Genomic DNA, 22,972 nt, shown 5'->3' with positions numbered 1-22,972 from the left:
TGGAAAATTCTGAAAGAGATGGGAATACAAGACCACCTGATCTGCCTCTTGAGAAATCTGTATGCAGGTCAGGAAGCAACAGTTAGAACTGGACATGGAACAACAGACTGGTTCCAAATAGGAAAAGGAGTATGTTAAGGCTGTATATTGTTACCCTGTTTATTTAACTTATATGCAGGGTACATCATGAGAAGCGCTGGGCTGGATGAAACACAGGCTGGAATCAAGACTGCCGGAAGAAATATCAATAATGTCAGATATGCAGATGACACCACCCTTATGGCAGAAAATGAAGAAGAACTAAAGAGCCTCTTGATGAAAATGAAAGAGGATGGTGGAAAAGTTGGCTTAAAGCTCAACATTCAGAAAACTACAATCATGGCATCCAGTCCCATGACTTCATGGCAAACAGATGGGGAAAAAGTGGAAATGGCGACAGACTTTCTTTTTCTGGGCTGCAAAATCACTGCAGATGGTGACTGCAGCCATGAAATTAAAAGATTCTTGCTCCTTCAAAGAAAAGTTATGACCAACCTAGACAGCATGTTAAAAAGCAGGGACATTACTTTGCCAGCAAAGGTCCATCTAGTCAAAGCTATGGTTTTCCCAGTAGTCATGTATGGATGTGAGAGTTGGAGTATAAAGAAAGCTCAGGGCCAAAGAATTGATGCTTTTGAACTGCGGTGTTGGAGAAGACTCTTGAGAGGCCTTTGGATTGCAAGGAGATCCAACCAGTCCATCCTAAAGGAAATCAGTCCTGTATATTCATTGGAAGGACTGATGCCAAAGCTGAAACTCCAGTACTTTGGCAACCTGATGCAAAGAACTGACTCTTTTGAAAAGACCCTGATGCTGGGAAAGATTGAAGGCGGGAGGAGAAGGGGATGGCAGAGGATGAGTTGGTTGGATGGCATCACCAACTCAATGCACATGAGTTTGACTAAACTCTGGGAATTAGTGACAGACAGGGAGGCCTGGTGTGCTGCAGTCCATGGGGTCACAAAGAGTCGGACATGACTGAGCAACTGAACTGAATTGATACTGAACTGAACTGATACTGAACTGAAATTTTATTGTAAGAACAATTATCATCCGTCACTATACAAAGTCATTCCAGGATTATTGACTATACACTCCCCCATGAATTGTTTTATAGTGGAAGTTTTTACTTCTTAATCTACTTCACCTATTTTGTCCTTCCCCCCATGGCCCTCCCCTCTGGCAACCACCAATTTGTCCCCGTTTCTATGAGTCTATTTTTATTTTGTTTTGTTTCCTTTTTTTTCTTTTTCAGATTCCATATATAAGTGAAATCATACAGTATTTCTTTTCCCTCTTTGACTTATTTCACTTAGTATATCACCCTCATATCCATCCCTGTTGTTGCAAATGATAAGAATTTATTCCTTTGTATGGCTGAGTAATATTCTATAATCTATCTATCTTATAGATAGGCAGATGTACAGATACATGTACCACATCTATATAGACATACATATATATGCATACCACATCTTTTTTATCCATTCACCTATGCATGGACACTTAGCTTGCTTTCATATCCTGGCTGTTGTAAATTGGTGACTGCAATTAACATAGGGATTCATGTATCTTTTCAAGTTAGTGTTTTTATTTTCTTTGAATAAATATCCAGAAGTAGAATTGCTGGATTGTATGGTAGTTCTATTCTTATATTTTTGAAGATCTTCCATACTGTTTTCCATACACAATGGCTGAACCAATTTACATTCCCACCAACACTGTTCAGAGATTTCCTTTTGAAAACAGGATCTTGAAAGACTGTTCCATGAAGCACAATCAAATGAGATTCCTGAGATGACAATCAAATATATATTAATAGTTCACTGGAGAAATCTGTGAGAATACTAAGAGCAAATCAGTTTATTGTGGGCAAGCTATCTGAAAACTGAGAGCAGCAAATTACAAACCTTAACTCCAGGATGACTTTCATCAAATTCATACCTGCCTTAGGAAAAGATTAAGGTCATCTGAAAGTGTAAAGGTAGTTCAGGATATTTTATGAGCTGTGTTTTGTTATTTATTTTCCCTAGTGTAATCTTACTGAGACAAAATTTCCACACATCCAAGCACTGTAACTTTCTTCTTCCCTATTAATATGTGCTCACATACATTTACAGGCTCATGTGTATTAAGTCCTTCACAGTTAGTGAGTCTGGATTATTCTCCATTATGGCCCAATTTGTCTCTTGTTTTTCCAACTGTGCAATACGTGATCATATTGCATTATTTCTTTATATTCCTGGCAATTGTAATGTTTTTATTTTTTTATTATCTAATAATTGGCCCTTAAATGGTTTTTCTGTATCTTTAAAATTTTTACCTTCTTAATTACTACAGGGTTTGAACGTTTACTCATATATTGGAGAGTATTTTGTCATTTTTCTCTTCTGTAAATTGTTTGTTTATACTTTTAAGTTTTCTTTTGGAGAGGCTGAATTTTTCTTATGAATTTGTGAATGTTCTTGGATATTTTCACCTAAATCTTGCCCCAAACTTTGAAAATATGTCTTACCATTTACTCTACTACCTTTGTCTAGAGTGTGTCAGCTCTACAAAAATTCTATATTTTACTTAAAGTAATGAAAATCTTTCACTATGTTTTGTACTTTTGGAATTTTCATACTTATTTGAAGTTATCTTCCTGAATTAACTTTTACTAACTTAAAAGCAGAGGTGGCGAGAATATACAGAAGAACTGGACAAAAAAGAGCTTCACAACCAAGATAATCACGATGGTATCATCATTCACCTAGAGCCAGACATCCTGGAATGTGAAGTCAAGTGGGCATTAGAAAGCATCACTACGAACAAAGCTAGTGGAGGTGATGGAATTCCAGTGGAGCTATTTCAAACCCTGGAAGATGATGCTTTGAAAGAGCTGGACTCAATATGCCAACAAATTTGGAAAACTCAGCAGTGGCCACAGGACTGGAAAAGGTCAGTTTTCATTCCAATCCCAAAGAAAGGCAATGCCAAAGAATGCACAAACTACTGCACAATTGCACTCATCTCACACACTAGTAAAGTAATGCTAAGCCAGGCTTCAGCAATATGTGAACTGTGAACTTCCAGATGTTCAAGCTGGTTTTAGAAAAGGCAGAAAAACCAGAGATCAAATTGCCAACATCCACTGGATCATCGAAAAAGCAAGAGAGTTCCAGAAAAACATCTATTTTTGCTTTATTGACTATGCCAAAGTCTTTGACTGTGTGGATCACAATAAACTGTGGAAAATTCTGAAAGAGACGGGAATACCAGACCACCTGACCTGCCTCCTGAGAAATCTATATGCAGGTCAGGAAGCAACAGTTAGAACTGGACATGGAACAACAGACTAGTTCCAAATAGGAAAAGGAGTACATCAAGGCTGTATATTGTCACCTGGCTTATTTAACTTATACGCAGAGTACATCATGAGAAACGCTGGGCTGGAAAAAGCACAAGCTGGAATCAAGATTGCCGGGAGAAATATCAATAACGTCAAATATGCAGATCACACCACCCTTATGGCAGAAAGTGAAGAGGAACTAAAAAGCCTCTTGACGAAAATGTAAGAGGAGAGTGAAAAAGTTGGCTTAAAGTTCAACATTCAGAAAACGAAGATCATGGCATCTGGTCCCATCACTTCATGGGAAATAGGCGGGGAAACAGTGGAAATAGTGTCAGACTTTATTTTGGGGGTCTCCAAAATCACTGCAGATGGTGACTGTAGCCATGAAATTAAAAGATGCTTACTCCTTGGAAGGAAAGTTATGACCAACCTAGATAGCTTATTCAAAAGCAGAGACATAACTTTGCCAACAAAGGTCTGTCCAGTGGTCATGTATGGATGTGAGAGTTGGACTGTGAAGAAAGCTGAGCACTGAAGAGTTGATGCTTTTGAACTGTGGTGTTGCAGAAGACTCTTGAGAGTCCCTTGGACTGCAAGGAGATCCACCCAGTCCATTCCAGAAGAGATCACCCCTGGGTGTTATTTGTTTTTGTTTTTTTAATTTAATTTTATTTTTTAACTTTACAATATTGTATTGGCTTTGCCATATAAATCATGCTAAAGCTGAAACTCCAGTACTTGGGCCACATCATGCGAAAAGTTGACTCATTGGAAAAGACTCTGCTGCTGGGAGGGATTGGGGGCAGGAGGAGAAGGGGATGACAGAGATGAGATGGCTGGATGGCATCACCGAGTCGATGGACGTGAGCTTCAGTGAACTCTGGGAGATGGTGATGGACAGGGAGGCCTGGTGTGCTGCACTTCATGGGGTCGCAAAGAGTCGGACACGACTGAGAGACTGACCTGAACTGAACTGAACTGAACTTCACAGCTTTAACTTAAGATTTTGGTATTTTACGCAGTCAGAGTATGGCCTTCTGTCTATATGATATTAAGTAGAAATCCACTTTTATTTACTGATTTTATATAAAGAGTCAATTTTACGAGAGATATCAAAAATATATCTGCATTTTTTTTTCATCTTTTTGTAGTGATTTATCATGTGAAAGTGAACGTGTTAGTCGCTTAGTCCTGTTAGACTCATTGTGACCCATGGACTGAGGCCCAGCAGGCTCCCTTCTCTGTCTATGAAATTCTCCAGGCAAGAATTCTGGAGTGGGTAGTCATTCCCTTCTCTAGGGAATCTTCTTGTCCCAGGGATCGAACCCGCGTACCCTGCATTGCAGGCAGATTGCAGATTCTTTATAGTCTGAGCCACTAGGGAAGCCCTCTTAAAATTATCTTAAATTCCTGTATATAAATGGATGTATCTCTATTATACTTTGCAGTTGTTTTTATAGTTCTATATATCTTTTTGAGACTATATTTAACATTTTATTAGCATGTTTTTGAGTTATAAAGCATGTTTTTGAGTTTTAAAGCTCTGACTCTTACTTTTAAAAAGTGACTATTTCATCTATTAACATTTAATTTTCCTTACAGTAGGTTATCACATTCCCCAAAAAATGCAATTAAAAGAATGGTTTGTATTGCATTGAATTGTGAATGACAATGTATTTTAATAACTTCATTGATTAATTCAGGTCATTTCAGTTAGATTAAAATTAAAAGATATACTTAATATTTGGGGCTGATTTCTAGATACTTTATAACATTTATTTTATAAATGTGTAATCTTATTTTAAATCATATTTGATACTGTATATTCCTTATATATTTTTAAAGTTAATATTGTGTCAGAAATAATTGCTTCATCTATGTATTAGCTAGTTTTGCTGGGAAAATTAATATATTTCATATTTTAAATGGCAATTTGATTTCTTCTTATCCAGTCTTTACATGTCATGGTTCTTTATAACACTGACAAGTAATCTATTTTTGCATATGAATGGTGGTGGTGGTTTAGTCTCTCAGTCGTGTCTGACTCTTGCAACCCCATGGACTGTAGCCTGCCATGCTCTTCTGTCCATGGGATTCTCCAGGCGAGAATGCTGGAGTGGGTTGCCATTTCCTTCTCCAGGGGATCTTCCTGATTCAGAAATAGAACCAGGGTCTCCTCCATTGCAGGCAGATTCTTTATCTGACTGAGCTACAGGAAAGCCCCTTGCATATAAATACTAAAACTGAAACTAAACCTGTGTTTCTTTTGTGTTCTCTAAATCTCCAATAAATTAAATTGATGAAGATTTTTGTTCAAAATTTTATATCATTCCTATTTTTTCCTGATATATTAATTACTGAGAGAAGAACATTAAAGTCTTCACTGATTTTGGTACTTTTTTCTATTTTCTCCTTTATTTCTCTTTGTTTTGGTTTCATGAATTTTGAAAATCAAGTATTAAATATAAAACATAAACAAAACTGTAAGAACTACTGAATTTCCTGTCTGGAAGGCCCATAAGAAACCCCAATGAAAGCCTGTCATCAAAAACTTAGAGTCAAGCTGCAAAGACTTATGATCAGGCTGTAACGGCCTTCAATCCCCTTATGAGTATCTCAACTGTGGCTTCTAACGCTTTTGCATTTAAAAATCCCTCACCCCCTCATCTGTCTCCTCACCAGGAGGATTCTTTTTTCCCTAGTTGCCCAAGGTCATGTGTCCCGGTTTGCAAACCTTGTGAACAATAATGCCATTCTTTTGCTTCAAGATAATTCTGATTCTTTTCTGAAATTTATTCTCATTTAGGAAGACATTACCCAAGAGTGGGATTGTTGGATTATATGAAACATGTATTTAATTTTAAAGGAACTGCCAAATTATTTTCTCACATGTTTGTAGAATTTTGCATTTCTATTAGCAATCATAATGCTAATAATTCCAGCACCTCCACAAACTTGATACCACTTAGTATTTGATTTTTGTCTGCTTTTTTATTTGATCATTCTATTGGGTGCCTACTCTTATGTCATCATGGTTTTAATTTGCATTTCTTTTATAGATAATTATGTTGAAAATCTTTTTATGTGCTTACCATTCTTATATTCTCTTTGGAGAAATATCAGTTCAAGCTTTTAAAGTACTTTCTAAAGTTTTATTTGCTGTCAATTTGTTGAATTTTGACAATTCTTGATATATTCTAGAAAATATGATCCATGAGTTTTATCTTAGGTTATAGTTAGTCTTTTCATTTATTTTTTTAACATTGTGTTTTCACACCAAAAATTTTTAATTTTTGTGAAGCCAAATGCACATACTTAAAGTCAAAGCTAGACAAACTGAAACTCAATGATCTTTTTTTGTTTGTTTGTTTCTTTTGATCACAACCCTCTTCTTCTACCTCTTGGTGGGAATCAAGGCTAACAGGGCAGTGACATCTCCCTGCTGCTGTGGCTCCCAGGGCTCCTGCCTTTGCACCTGTACTTCTGCACACAGAGCTCTTCCAACAGGTTCTGCCAACTTTGCTGGGCCCAGGAGCCCTCTCACAGCCTGGCCACCTGTGTCCTCTTGGGATCTGCTCCCTTAATGACTTTTCTTGAAGGCATCATAGAACTGAGATTACAGGGCAAGTCACCGCCCCCAAATAGAAAGAGCTTTGAGTTTCTTCTTAGTGCCTTAGACAAGAATAAAAGGATAGACTGCAGAATGTAAAGGTATATTTAAATACCTTATCATCTTTATTGACTTTACCCCTAATTTATTCTATTTGGATGAATTATTTTGTTTCCAGCTTTTTAATGTTGCTTCTCTCTCTCGCTCTTTTTTTTGAATCTGTGTTTAAGTATTCTCAGTTTAAACACACAAACTGATATTATTCATGGTATCCTCATATTTAATGGGCTTCCCTTGTGGCTCAGCTGGTAAAAAATCCACCTCCATTGCAGGAGACCTGGGTTCAGTCTCTGGGTTGGGAAAAAAGGCTACTCATTCCAGTATTCTGACATAGAAAATTCCATGGACAGTATAGTCCATGGGGTCTCAAAGAGTTGGACACAACTGAGTGACTTCCACTTTCATATTTAATAATTAGCAATACTATCTGAAAAAATCTATTTTCAGAAGTTAAAAATAAATTTAGCTCATACTGTACATGCTAAATTCCAAAATCTGTTCTAAGCACACTTTGTGTTAATCATTTACTCCTTGCTTTAATCTTCTGAATTACATCTTTATAAACCTTTTATGGATGAAAGAACTGACATACACCTATCAGTTTAAGAACATATCTAAAGACACAACTGATTCAAGCATTCTGTCAAAAGAGATTACACTCTTAACCACTATGCAATGTTTTTCTATCCAGGTGAAATGGTCCCTACTGGGAATAATTGTCAATATTCTGTGCAATAAAAGATATTGACCACAGGTCCTGATAGTGACTTGAGTGTACAAAGAATGAATTCTTTACTGTTTAAGGCCATTGTATAGTATTAAGTTGGGTAAGTTATATGAACATATTAGGGACTGATTGAAATCATAACATATTGGTCAACTAATGGTTTGATTGAAAGAAATTTCTCTTCCTTATGATTAAATCATTTTGGTTTTGCTATAAGTCACCATAGTTATCCTAGCTTATGTTGTGACACAGAAAGCTATTACCTTCCTTATCAGAAGTCTAGACTGCAAACAACTGTAGTTTTGGTTCATATATACATTTTAGGTAATAAAGGCAATTAAAGTTTGCCTAAAGGCATACTAATTAATAAAAATAAAACTGTGGTTAGTATGAATTGATAAAACATATATTCAAAAATCAACCTGAGCAAATGAACTGAGAGTTTTTATATTCTTAAACTATTTATTTAGTTATATTACATTTGGGGATATGATGTAATATAATATTGAAACAATTGGATATTAAAGTATATTATTTTCAATAATAAAAATTATTAGTGAAATATATTAAATATTTTCCAAGTGGCACTTTTGGATACCATTCTAATTTGGTTTTATTATAACATAAGTTTATAAAGATTGTTTTTTTAAAGTAAAATATACAGCAAAAAAGTATTGCTGCTATAAGGCATCAGTTCACTTCAGTCACTCAATTCATGTCCAATTCTTTGTGACTTCATAGGCTGCAGCAAGCAAGGTTCCTTGTCCATCATCAACTCCCAGAGCTTGCTCAAATTCATGTCCATCGAGGCAGTGATGGAATCCAACCATCTCATCCTCTGTTGTCCCCTTCTCCTGCCTTCAATCTTTCCCAGCATCAGGGTCTTTTCCAATGAGTCATTTCTTCACATCAGGTGGCCAAAGTATTGGAGTTGCAAATACAGCATCAGTCCTTCCAATGAATATTCAGGATTGATTTCCTTTAGGATGGACTGGTTTGATATCCTTGCAGTCCAAGGGACTCTCAAGAGTCTTCTCCAACACCACAGTTCAAAAGCATCAATTCTTCGGCACTCAGCATTCTTTATAGTCCAACTCTCACATCCATACATGACTGCTGGAAAAACTTTGACTAGATGGACCTTTGTTTTGACTAGACGGACCTTTGCTGGCAAAGTATGTCTCTGCTTTTTAATATGCCATCTAAGTTAGTTATTAGACCACTAGAGCATTCAGGTATGACCTAAATCAAATCCCTTATGATTATACAGTGGAAGTGAGGAATAGATTTAAGGGACTAGATCTGATAGACAGAGTGCTTGATAAACTATGGACAGAGGTTTATGACATTGTACAGGAGACAGGGATCAAGACCATCTCCATGGAAAAGAAATGCAAAAAAGCAAAATGGCTGTCTGAGGAGGCCTTACAAATAGCTGTGTAAAGCAAAGGAGAAAAGGAAAGATATAAGCATCTGAATGCAGAGTTCCAAAGAATAGCAAGAAGAGATAAGAAAGCCTTCCTCAGGGATTAATGCAAAGAAATAGAGGAAAACAACAGAATGGGAAGGACTAGGGATCACTTTAAGAAAATTAGAGATACCAAGGGAACATTTCATGCAAAGATGGGCTCAATAAAGGACAGACATGGTATGGACCTAACAAAAACAGAAGATATTAAGAAGAGGTGGCATGAATACACAGAAGAACTGTACAAAAAAGATTTTCATGACCCAGATAATCACTATGATGTGATCACTGACCTAGAACCAGACATCCTGGAATGTGAAGTCAAGTGGGCCTTAGAAAGCATCACTATGAACAAAGCTTGTGGAGGTGATGGAATTCCAGTGGAGCTATTCCAAATCCTGAAAGATGATGCTGTGAAAGTGCTGCACTCAGTATGGCAGCAAAATTGGAAAACTCAGCAGTGGCCACAGGACTGGAAAAGGTCAGTTTTCATTCCAATCCCAAGAAAGGCAATGCCAAAGAATGCTCAAACTACCACACAATTGCACTCATCTCACATGCTAGTAAAGTAATGCTCAAAATTCTCCAAGCCAGGCTTCAGCAATACGTGAACCGTGAACTTCCAGATATTCAAGCTGGTTTTAGAAAAGGCAGAGGAACCGGAGATCAAATTGCCAACATCCACTGGATCATCAAAAAAGCAAGAGAGTTTCAGAAAAACATCTATTTCTGTTTTATTGACTACGCCAAAGTCTTTGACTCTGTGGATCACAATAAACTGCAGAAAATTCTGAAAGAGATGGGACTACCAGACCACCTGACCTGCCTCTTGAGAAACCTATATGCAGGTCAGGAAGCAACAGTCAGAAGTGGACATGGATCAACAGACTGGTTCCAAATAGGAAAAGGAGTACATCAAGGCTGTATATTGTCACCTGGCTTATTTAACTTATACTCAGAGTACATCATGAGAAACGTTGGGCTGGAAGAAGCACAGGCTGGAATCAAGATTGCTGGCAGAAATATCAATAACCTCAGATATGCAGATCACACCACCCTTATGGCAGAAAGTGAAAAGGAACTAAAAAGCCTCTTGATGAAAGTGAAAGTGGAGAGTGAAAAAGTTGCCTTAAAGCTCAACATTCAGAAAACGAAGATCATGGCATCTGGTCCCATCACTTCATGGCATATAGATGGGGAAACAGTGCAAACAGTGCCAGACTTTATTTTTGGGGGCTCCAAAATCACTGCAGATGGTGACTGCAGCCATTAAATTAAAAGACGCTTACTCCTTGGAAGGACAGTTATGACCAACCTAGACAGCGTATTGAAAAACAGAGATATTACTTTGCCAACAAAGGTCTGTCTAGTCAAGGCTATGGTTTTTCCAGTGGTTGTGTACGGGTGTGGGTTGGACTGTGAAGAAAGCTGAGGCCCAAAGAATTGATGCTTTTGAAATGTGCTGTCAGAGAAGACTCTTGGAGTCTCTTGGACCACAAGGAGATCCAACCAGTCCATCCGAAAGGAGATCAGTCCTGGGTGTACATTGGAGGGACTGATGCTGAAGCTGAAACTCCAGTACTTTGGCCACCTCATGCAAAGAGTTGACTCATTGGAAAAGACCCTGATGCTGGGAGGAATTGGGGGCAGGAGGAGAAGGGGACAACAGAGGATGAGATGGCTGGATGGCATCACCGACTCGATGGACATGTGTTTTGGTGAACTCCGAGGGTTGATGATAGCAGGGAGGCCTGGCGTGCTGTGATTCATGGGGTTGTAAAGAGTCAGACACAACTGAGCGACTGAATATGATCTTATTTTTCTTAATGTTGAGTTTTCAGCCAAAATTTTCACTCTCCTCTTTCACTTTCATTAAGAGGATTTTTAGTTCTTCTTCGCTTTCTGCCATAAGGGTGGTGTCATCTGCATATCTTACATTATTGATATTTCACCTGGCAATCTTGATTCCAGCTTGTGCTTCATCCAGCCTGGCATTTTGCATTATGTACTCTGCATAGAAGTTAAATAAGCAGGGTGACAATATATAGCCTTGATGTACTCCTTTCCCTATTTGGAACCAGTCTGTTGTTCCATGTCCAGTTCTAACTGTTGCTTCTTGACCTGCATACAGATTGCTTAGGAGGCAGGAAAGGTGGTCTGGTATTCCCATGTCTTGAAGAATTTTCCACAGTTTGTCATAATTAAGGCATAGAAAACCCCAGAAAAAATAGTTGGAGACTAGAGCTGTGTTATTCATCACTGTAGCCATGACTTTGAGGATCATGTTCTACAAATGTGGGCTGGAATTTACAAGTTTTCGTTTTCAGAAACTTTTTTGTTTGGGAAAAAGAGACCAATCACTCGGTCACGAATCTGCTTGGTCTTGACACCATAGACAAGGGGATTGACTGTGGGCGGCACCAGAAGGTATAAACTTGCAAAAATGATATGGACACTTGGAGGCACCTTCTTGCCAATGCGGTGAGTTAGAAAGCTAAAGAGTGCAGGTGTGTAGGAGACAAGGATAGTGCACACATGGGCAGCACAGGTGCCCAGTGCTTTTGAGCGGGCATGCTGAGAGGAGAGCCGGAAGACCGCCTGGAGGATTTTGAGATAGGATGTGGCTATGAGCCCAAGGTCCAGTACCATCACTGAAAGGGCCACAGAGATTCCATATGTTCTGTTAACATGGGTGTTTGCACTAGCCAATTTCACCACAGCCATGTGCTCACAATAGGCATGATTGATGACATATTTGGTATAATATGGTAGTCTTCTAATGAGAAAGGGACCTGGCAAAACCAGGAAGATAGCTCGGACCACACTAGCTAGACCCATTTTCATGACCATTGTTGTTGTCAGGAGGGTTGTATATTGTAGTGGGATGCAAATAGCTACATAGCGATCAAAGGCCATGGCAACTAAGAGGGCTGACTCAATTATGCAAAATGTGTGGATGAAATACAACTGTGCTAGGCAGAAATCAAAGTCAATCCAATGTGCATCCAACCAAAAGATGCCAAGCATCTTGGGGGCTGTGGAAGACGCAAGGGCCATATCATTCATTGCCAGCATGCCAAGGAAGAAATACATAGGCTGGTGGAGGCTTGGCTCTAGTTTGATGGTAATGATGATTATGCTGTTCCCCAGCAGGGTCAGGGAAAACAGGAGGCAGACAGGAATGCCGATCCAGCAGTGAAAATCTTGCAACCCAGGAATACCAACCAAGAAGAAAGATGAAATGTAGTGATGAGTAGCATTGTCTGCCATGTTAAAACTGGACAGTTCCCATGCTCCGATAAAAATAGGCAAGTGAATCTCCCTATGAGCCAAAAGAAGGATGACAGATTAATTCTTCCATGGTCCTGTATATGGAATTTTTAGACACTTTAAAATGGTCTTTCTGAGGAGCTGACTTTTCTTAAAAACTTCTGCTATCCTGCTGCTGCTGCTGCTAAGTTGCTTCAGTTGTGTCCAACTCTGTGCGACACCATTGATGGCAGTCCACCAGGCTCCACCGTCCCTAGGATTCTCCAGGCAAGAACACTGGAGTGGGTTGCCATTTCCTTCTCCAATGCATGAAAGTGAAAAGTGAAAGTGAATTCGCTCAGTAAATGTCTGACTCTTCGTGACCCCATGGACTACAGTCTACCAGGCTCCTCTGTCCATGGGATTTTTCAGGCAAGAGTACTGGAGTGGGTTGCCATTGCCTTCTCCTGCTGCTGCTACTGCTAAGTCACTTCAGTCATGTCCAACTCTGTGCGACCCCATAGAGGGCAGCCCACCAGGCTCACGAGTCCCTGGGATTCTCCAGGTAAGAACATTGGAGTGGGTTGCAATTTCCTTCTCCAATGCATGTAAGTGAAAAGTGGAAGTGAAGTTGCTCAGTCGTGTCTGACCCTCAGCGACCCCATGGACTGCAGCCTTCCAGGCTCCTCCATCCATGGGATTTTCCAGGCAAGAGTACTGGAGTGGGGTGACATTGCCTTCTCCTGCCTTCTCCTGTGGATAGGTAAATCACTTTACCATATTAAATTCCAATATTTGATCTGGAATTAAGAAGACTGAATTGTTATTTAAAAATTTTCTCCTGACTTACAGTTTTACTGTATTCCATTCTTTCATTTTTATTATCTAATAAGTAAGCAGGTCATGATAAAATTTCTGCTTCTGTGTGCCTAGGTTGTGTGACATAAACAATCCAAAGAACTGTTTTCTGGGTTGTGTGAAAGAACACAAAGCACTATTCTTAGGGAATTTTTGATCAAGTGTGAAAATGCATATAGAAATATACAGAGATACATTCATGCACACAATAATTAACAGGTTATACAAAAGGCAGTTGATCTTCCCAGATGGCTTAGTGGTAAAGAATTTTCCTGCCGGTGTAGGAGACATAGGAGACATGTGTTCGATCCCTGGGTTGGCAAGATCCCCTGGAGAAGGAAATGGCAATGCACTCCAGTATTCTTGCTGGGAAAATCCCAAAGACAGAGGAGCCCGGAGGTTATAGTCCACGGGGTCACAAAGAGTCAGACATAACTGAGCACACACACAGAAGGCAATTGTAGTTTTAACAATATACTAGCTCACAGACAAACTAAAAATCAGGAAAGAAGAAAAAGAAATACAAACAATTTAAGTGGAACCAAAATTCTTATGAACACTAAAAATAAACTCCTATCCTCACTCTTGGTTAATGCATTTTTATTTCAGAAAATATCTTTAAAAGATATTAAAGATAACCATAAGATATATCAGAAACATATCCTAAAAGTGTGGAATGCCTGCTGAAAACAGTAGAACAATGAAAATAGGCCATTAGAATTTTAAATGCATATTCTCTAAATACAAGTTTTTGCCATGGTTATACTTACACAACTTGGTCTGTCTATGTAACTGAAAAATAAGTACTTATGTAATGACATGTGTTAATCCACACAATTTTTTTCAGCCTATACTATGTTTTCGGTCATAATGATGAACTGGCTTTTCTGAACCATCAAGAGTAGTTAATTTTGTTCAACATCCCATAAAACTTATGATATGTAATTAAAAGATTTACATGTAAAGTTGTTTATCATTTTAAGAGATGAATATAACAGTTGCAAATGATACTTCCCACACCCTCCAAATTTTTTTCTTTTTTGAAAATTTTACTTCTTTACCCTTTCAGATAATAAAAACACTGCTGTAAATGAACATGGAATAATAAAAGCTTGGCTGGTGTTCTGCCCACCCCTGGCTTGTGCTCTTGCCTCTGGCTTTGGTATCCATCCTGTCTTAATGGTGGGGTGCCATTGCCTTCTCCAAGGAAGCAGCTACAATTCGGTTTTCAAGGTCTTCTTGTCACAAGTATCTTCCTATGATTCCTGCTCTGACCTTGTCTTTTGTTGTGATGAATGTCTTCTAACCTCCAGTACTCTTGCCTGGAAAATCTCATGAGCGGAGGAGCCTGGTAGGCTGCAGTCCACGGGGTCGCTAAGAGTCGGACAGGACTGAGCGACTTCACTTTCACTTTTCACTTTCATGCATTGGAGGAGGAAATGGCAACCCACTCCAGTGTTCTTGCCTGGAGAATCCCAGGGACAGGGGAGCCTGGTGGGCTGCTGTCTGTGGGGTCGCACAGAGTCGGACACGACTGAAGCGACTTAGCAGCAGCAGCAGCAGCAACCTTCCTAGGACAGAGTTTCCTTCTAGTATCATAATTGTGGGATGTGCTTCTCAGTCTTCATAAGACATACTTTAAAAAAAAATCGAATTGGTATTATATCTAGAATCTTGCTCCTGCATGCCACTGGTATGAAAGCTCATTAAATATGAATAAATATTCCTATTGAAAATACTCTTTTGTTTGAATTTTCAAATATTACATGTGTAGATAAAAACTTTCTGAATATAGTATGTGCATTCTCTTATTAAAATAGACATATCTGGACCTATGCCCAGTATTTAGGGTGTTTCCTTGTAAGAATATAAGAATTAAAATATTCATTTTGATATTTGGCAAAACTAATACAATTATGTAAAATTTAAAAATAAAATAAAATTTTTAAAAAAAGAAAAAAATTTTAAATTAGTCATTAAAAGTATTTAGAAGACTTTAGATATTTAATCTTACCTAAATTATAGGAACCCCGACTTAGTGTATTACTACAACATAAATGAGTCTTATAAAGTCAGACAGAGGTAAGGACTTGAGGTGAGAAACTAGGAATACTGAGTGTATAAATAATGAGATTTAAATGTAATAAGAAGAGTAACTGATACCTGTCTAGGTTTTTTTTCATGTTTCAGAATTTTTTCTGCTTTTGAAAGACCCAAAAACTCAAATGACTGTTTGGCAGAGGAATAGGTGTACAACAAGCTAGACAATACACTGCTGCTGCTGCTGCTAAGTGGCTTCAGTTGTGTCCGACTCTGTGAGAACCCATAGACAGCAGCCCACCAGGCTCCCCCGTCCCTGGGATTCTCCAGGCAAGAACACTGGAGTGGGTTGCCATTTCCTCCTCCAATGCATGAAAGTGAAAAGTGAAAGTGAAGTCACTCAGTCTTGTCCGACTCTTTGTGACCCCATGGACTGCAGCCTACCAGGCTCCTCCATCCATGGGATTTTCCAGGCAAGAGTACTGGAGTGGGTTGCCATTGCCTTCTCCACAGACAATACACACAGAAATACAAACATGATATCTCTCCAAGAAAATTTCTTAGGATTAAAAAAATAAACTTAATTGCTTGTGATATTAGCAAATACATCTCTAGTTGTCAATGAATTTACTTATAAGATAATCCAAAGAGATAGATGTTAAGTAGCTTTGACTTAAAGGGACCAGGCTACCTTCAGGGAATTGCAGAGAATGACTCCAAGAGCATGATCTTCTGGAGAGTCTGTTCAATTTCATTTTAGGCCTATTTTGAATGAAATTGATTAGGTTGTTCATTATTTTATATTCAGCAGACAGATTTACAACTTCCTGTTGCTCTGTTGTGGTATCTGTTTCTGAAATGTATAGATACAATATTCCTTCTGCCTCCAGACTTTGGCATTGCATCCAGGTCAGTTAGCTGAGAGTCTCTTACTTGGAATTTTGCCCCTTCACAGAACACGGTGCTAGAAAAACAAATGCTGCTTTGCAGACTACCTATTAGGGATTAAATCTAGTTGTTTGTACAATGTTTTATATAATCGCTCTTCAAATATCCCAAACAATATTCATATTTTCCCAGGAAGCTCCACTATCCATCTAAGTGTATCTCATATGCTGTCAAGAGCATGCACACAGTCATTTAGGTAAAAATATCTCAGAGTTACGTTTGCTCCTTGACCTTGCAGCTTTAATACTAAAATCAAGCAATTGTTAAATCTTGCTGACTTAAATTATTTACTATCCTTCAAATATAGCATATATCATCCATCTCCATCTCCTTCAGCTATGATATTTAATGCTGCACACATATTTTATGGCAGTTTATATTTTTGTTTATAAAGTCTGTCTTGCATTATCAGCTATCCTTCGAAAGTCAAATATGGTTTAGCTTGCTTAAAATCTTACCATTAAATGCATTCTCTTACTCAAAAAAAAAAAAAATTTAATAAAAAAAAATTCTATGTTGAAAAATGTAATCTATGCTGTATCCTTTCCCAGTCTCTTTCCAGCCTTCCGTCTTGCCATGCCTTCCTTCAGTGTATTCAGGACTTCTAGCAGCTCTGGGATCATACTACCTGCTTTTACTTTTCTATGCTTTTAGATCTTTTTTAGCTTTGGCCTTGATTCTACTTTCCCTTATCTACTTGATAAACTTCTACTTATCTTTTTAATCCCTAATGAACATTATCTAAATCTCTTTGCTGTCCATTTTGAACAATTAATGACCCCTCGTTTGCAATAAGCTTATATCTTTTATACACATTGATGTGCACAGATATTACATCCTTTGGAAACTATTCATTTACTTGCTTTAAATACTCTACTATCATATAAAACATTAAATGAAAGAAACATATCTTAAAGAATTTATGTCTCCAGTATTCTACACACTTTATATTGTAGAAGCAGCTAAACTGTCAGTGATTTTATGTTGACTGAGACATCTTTATGCCTGATAATATCACATTGTACTGTGTTTAGTCACTCAGTTGTGTCTGACTCTTTGTGATCCATGGACTGTAGCCCACCAGGCTCCTCTGCCCATGGCTATTCTCTAGGCAATAAAACTGTAGTGGGTTGCCATGCCCTCCTCCAGACGACCTTCCTGACCCAGGGATCGAACTTAGGTCTTCCACATTACAGGCGGATTCTTTGTCATCTAAGCCACCAGCACCTAATGCTCTGTGTCAGTAAGTGAGGGGAGTGTTGGTTCTAGGCTTCCTAAATACCTCTTTATCATCAAATTCACGCATTCTCCAGTCTAATCAAACAGATTCTCTTAATTTTTATCAACACTGTGCTTCTTTCTATAAAGCAGCATTTGGAGTCATAAGTTTACCTCCAAATGACCCCAGCGTGCTACATCCTAACTGGGTATGGAAGAAATTCTTTTGAGACATTGAAAATAGCATTCCATGACTACATTTTTGAGTGACAGGCATTAATTCAAACCTACTTTTCTTCTTCATAAGCAAATGTGTTAATGTATATGTTACCTTGAGTTTTGTTTTCTTTCTAGATGCCATTGTTATTCCAAATTTGCTACAATTAAAGGAATGTCAAGTATATTAAAATAGTAAAGAGCAACAATTTATATATGCTGAATCTATGTTTTTAGCCCCTTAAGTTTCTAGGGCTTGAGAGAAAACAATTATACTTTGAAAAATAATTAATACCAATTTTTTTTCCAATAAAAAAGCTAGAGAAATGAAAGATTATTTATCTCATGTCTATAGCTTCAGTTTCATCTCACAAAATTCCAGCCCATTCTCTCATCTTATAGAGAAAAAAGAAAGAAGGGAAAGAGGTGGTAAGAAAAATAAAATGGAAACTTTCTTAAATATGCCCTTCTCTTAAATTGGGGTAAAACAGAGAGTGGTCAGGAGCCTCATCCCTTGCACTATTTTTCATCTCCCTTCACTTTCAAACCACCCACGAAAAACACTCTTCATCATCTTCTTTGATGTCTAAAAATAACTAGAACTCAAATCCATTCATTGAAGTACTGTTGGGCCTGCTTAATCAAACCTGCATTATTGTGACATTAATAGATGACTTTGGACTGTATATGGATGAATCCCACTATTCATTCATTATTCCCACTTTCATTCCTCTAACAATGAGTTACACTACAGTTTATATCATCACACATGTATCTATTATCATCTATAATTACGCTCCTCTGAAAACATTAATTCCAAAATACTGCATCATAGGAACCACCACCTAATCTTCTTCCAAATTTTAACACTGAGCTCAAATTCCTTTTCTCTACACAAACAGACGTTGTGAAACATAACTGCAAAATGTTGCTCATCAGAATACTCAAATGTCTTATTTCCTTTCTGTTTTTTCTTGTCTATTTTCCAAAACACCAACTTTGCATCTAAATCCTTTGATTCTGCATCTGCTCTATTGAATACTACTGAGGAAAATCATATAAGTACAGGGAATTGTATCCTTTAAATTATATCTCAGTTTTCCTAACTCTAAAACGTGGGTAATAGAAATATACTTTACTTTTGTTTTGTTGTTTTGAGTATTATGTATATGGAATATATGTGAGTATACTGTTAGCGTCTAACAAGTGGTGGCTATTTTTGTGAGAGATAATATTTGAACAGTAGCATTCACTAGATAGAAATTCTGGCTGTTCTACTTAAGAGATGTTTTGTCTCCATCTCAAAAAATTACTTAACCTCTCCTTCTCTTGGTTTCTTTATAAGGATGATGGAAATATGGTTTCTATAACAAATGAGAAGATTCATGGAAATAAAAGCAAACTAAAATGATGAGATTACCTTAAAAAGTGGCTGAAACATAGTGAATACCCCAAAATGTTAACAATTAACAAATTCAATAAGCCTAACCTTACCCTTGTCTTTCAGTTCAGTTCAGTCGCTCAGTTGTGTCCAACTCTTTGTGACCCCATGGACTGAAACAAAACAGGCCTCCCTGTCCATCACCAACTCCCAAAGTTTACTCAAACTCATGTCCGTTGAGTTGGTGATGCCATCCAACTATCTCATCCTCTACCATCCTCTTCTCTTTCCACTTTCAATCTTTCCCAGCATCAGGGTCATTTCCAATGAGTCAGTTCTTCACATCAGGTGGCCAAAGTATTGGAGTTTCAGCTACAGCATCAGTCCTTCCGATGAATATACAGGACTGATTTCCTTTAGGACGGACTGGTTAGATCTTGCATCAAGGGACTCTGAAGAGCCTTCTCAACACCACAGTTCAAAAGCATTAATTCTTCAGCACTTAACTTTCTTTATGGTTCAACTCTCACATCTATACATGACTATTGGAAAAACCATAGCTTTGACTAGATGGACCTTTGTTGACAAAGTAATGTCTCTGCTTTTTAATATGCTATCTAGGTTGGTCATAATTTTTCTTTCAAGGAACAAGCATCTTTTAATTTCATGGCTGCAATCACCATCTGCAGTGATTTTGGAGCCCCACAGAATAAAGTCTGTCACTGTTTCCACTGTTTTGCCATCTCTTTGCAATCAAGTGATGGGACTGATGCCATGAACTCATTTTTCTGAATGTTGAGTTTTAAGCCAACTTTTTCAATCTCCTCTTTCACTTTCATCAAGAGGCTCTTTAGTTCTTCTTCACTTTCTGCAATAAGCGTGGTGTCATCTGCATTTCTGAGGTTATTGATATTTCTCCCAGCAATCTTGATTCCAACTTGTGCTTCATCCAGCCCAGCCTTTCTCATGATGTACCCTGCATATGAATTAAAATAAGCAGGGTGACAATATACAGCCTTGACATACTCCTTTCTTGCTTTGGAACCAGTCTATTGTTCTCAGGAGGCAGGTCAGATGGTCTGGTATTCCCATCTCTTTAAGAATTTTCCACAGTTTGTTGTGATCCACACAGGCAAAGGCTTTGATGTAGTCAACAAAACATAAGTAGATGTGTTTTGGAACTCTCTTGCTTTTTGATGATCCAATGGATGTTGGCAATTTGATCTCTTATTCTTCTGCCTTTCCTAAATCCAGCTTGAACATCTCGAAGTTCATGGTTCACGTGTGCTGAAGCCTGGCTTGGAGAATTTTGAGCATTACTTTGCTAGTGTGTGAGATGAGTGCAATTGTGTGGTGGTTTGAGCATTCTTTATCATTGCCTTTCTTTGGGATTGGAATGAAAACTGACCTGTTCCAGTCCTGTGACCACTGTTGAGTTTTCCAAATTTGCTGGCATATTGAATGCAGCACTTTCATAGCATCATCTTTTAAGAAATAGCTCAACTGGAGTTCCATCACCTCCACTAGCTTTGTTTGTAATGAACCTTGTCTTTATACAATATTAAATATTGTGGCTTTGAAATTGTTACAAATTATGTTACTTGAAAATTCCTATTCTATGGAAAACACTTTTAAATATGTACTTATCTTACCATCCCATCTAAGGACAGAAAAGAAATAATCCCTTTCCATCTCCATGTTTGCTCTAAACCAATGATCTACATTTATACTGTTCACTGCATCAATAACTTTGATTTCTCCTAAAAATACACTTCCCTTTACCCATGGTATACCTTTTCTTAGTGAATTGCACTGACTGAAACTTACTAATGCTTTTTTGCTTTACATTTATCTCAGCCCATAGCTCACATATTTCTTGAAGTAAAATTGAATATTATTTATTTTTGACATCAATTTATCTCTACTATGGATAAGTAAAACTGTTCTGCAAAATAACTATGTGTTTGCCTAAAAACTATTGAGAATTTAAGTGTTATTAAATCAAATGCCCCCATTCATTCCCATGTTCATCTCCAGCATGAGACTATGAGCCCTATTAAAAAGAATGTACTGAAACCCAATAAGCTCCCAATAAATTCCGAGTGAAAACTGGACGTTTTAGTGTAACTTAAATCTAAATATCTCATAGGTTTTTGTCCTGTAACTCAAACATTAGATCCTCCAGAGATGGCCAGTGTCTGCAGAATCATTTTCTACTTTTCATTTTTTTAAACCTATTTCCTAGGGTATATTCTTTCAACAGTATGACTACCATGAGCTGCATATACAGAAATGACTCTGTTAAAGGAACCTCAATTCTTGCATTAAAAAGATATTGCATCAGTAGGGCTTCCCAGGTGGCTCAGTGATAAAGAATCCACCTGCAATGCAGGAGATCGGTGTTCAATCCCTGAGTCAGGAAGATCCCTTGGAGAAGAAAATGGCAACACATTCCAGCATTCTTGCCTGGAAAATCACAGGGACAGAGGAGCCTGAAGAGCTACAGTCCACAGGGTCACAAAAAATTCAGACAAGACTTAGAGACTAAAAAAGAACTGCAACAATTGCATCAGAACTATTTTAACTTTGAGAACATTTCATTTTTATTTTCTAGTATCAAATCACATTACATTCATGTGTATGTCAGTTATACGCATGAATATGTTCAGTTTGCTATCTAGACAATTTCTTACTTCCATGTACTTTGTCTGAAATAATACCTCATATAATAAGACAACTTGTGGCTCTCTTCAAGTCCTCAGTTGATCATTTTCCATTGTAGTGTCCAATTGTTTGGGAATGGTTAAAATATATAACAGTGGTGGATTTGGACAATGAGTCCTCTGTGGAAAGTTGGTAGCTAAGGTTTCTTAGTGATGAAATATTGTGACGCTCATGATTCTCTTCTGGATTTGGAAGGTCCAGAAGTCCCCTGATTATACACACAGGAGACGTAGAGATGAAGGGAAAATAACCTGGGCCAGGGCTATGCACAGATATATTAACACAAGCGAGGACATGTAACACTGTGATTCCCCGGAGCTTGTGTGTAGATAGAGCTCATCTGTTTCTATTTGGAAAATACAGTCTCTAGAGACAGACCTATAGTGCCCGGTGTTACTGTCTTGCTGATCAAATGTTTAGCCCATAGAAAAGGCTGTAAGTAGGTTAACAATTGCAAGTTGAATTTGTGCAAACACAGAATCTGGAAATTAATATAGGACACAGGAAATACCAAGGCTAGCAAGATTTGAAAACTCAGACTCTGAGGATCTCCATTTTATGATACCTTTGCACTTGGGCCATTTGGCCTGCTAGTTCTTCTCACCATATACACATATGCTCTTAGGTACAGGCTCAGGTGTGTTCTCCCATCTGTTTTCCTACCAGCAGTTCAGAAGTTATGTTTCTTGTACTTTTATATTTAAAGTTTCTGATATTTTCCTGTCTTCTGTGGTAATTAATTGATACTCTAATGATTCATATATTTCAGATAATCCATTTCTTTTTATACTAATGTACCTGAACATGGAAGTGTTAGTTGTTCAGTCGTGTCTGACTGTTTGTGACCCATGGACTGTAGCCCATGAGGCTCCTTTGTTCATGGAATTCTCCAGGCAAGAATACTGGAGTGGGTAGCCATTCCCTTCTCCAGGAGATCTTCCCAACCCAGACATTAAACATGGATCTCTGGCATTGTAGGCAGATTCTTTATTGTCTGAGCCACCTGAGAATCCTCACCCTTACATCATTTGTGACTTTTTTTTTTCTCATTTAAAATAGTTGATTTGACTTGATGATTATTTTTATTATTGATTTTGAGT

General features: G+C 37.9%; 1 protein-coding gene across 1 annotated transcript; it reads right to left on the bottom strand.

Annotated features, from left to right (window-relative positions):
• Positions 1-11,545: 11,545 nt before the first annotated feature.
• Positions 11,546-12,508, bottom strand: LOC109568953 (olfactory receptor 52P1-like). The gene has a single exon (XM_019974302.2). It carries the CDS (start codon positions 12,506-12,508, stop codon positions 11,546-11,548), a length of 963 nt encoding a protein of 320 aa, XP_019829861.2.
• Between the last annotated feature and the right edge of the window lie 10,464 nt (positions 12,509-22,972).

Source organism: Bos indicus, chromosome 15, assembly GCF_029378745.1.
Source record: "Bos indicus isolate NIAB-ARS_2022 breed Sahiwal x Tharparkar chromosome 15, NIAB-ARS_B.indTharparkar_mat_pri_1.0, whole genome shotgun sequence".
In the NCBI taxonomy this organism is placed as follows: Eukaryota; Metazoa; Chordata; class Mammalia; order Artiodactyla; family Bovidae; genus Bos; species Bos indicus.
The sequence above is the reverse complement of the archived record's forward strand: the minus strand, read 5'-3'. Positions and strand labels throughout refer to the sequence as shown.

Excerpts from the sequence above, each read along its gene's own strand:
- LOC109568953 (XM_019974302.2), bottom strand. The coding sequence starts at position 12,508 with ATGGCAGACAATGCTACTCATCACTACATTTCATCTTTCTTCTTGGTT.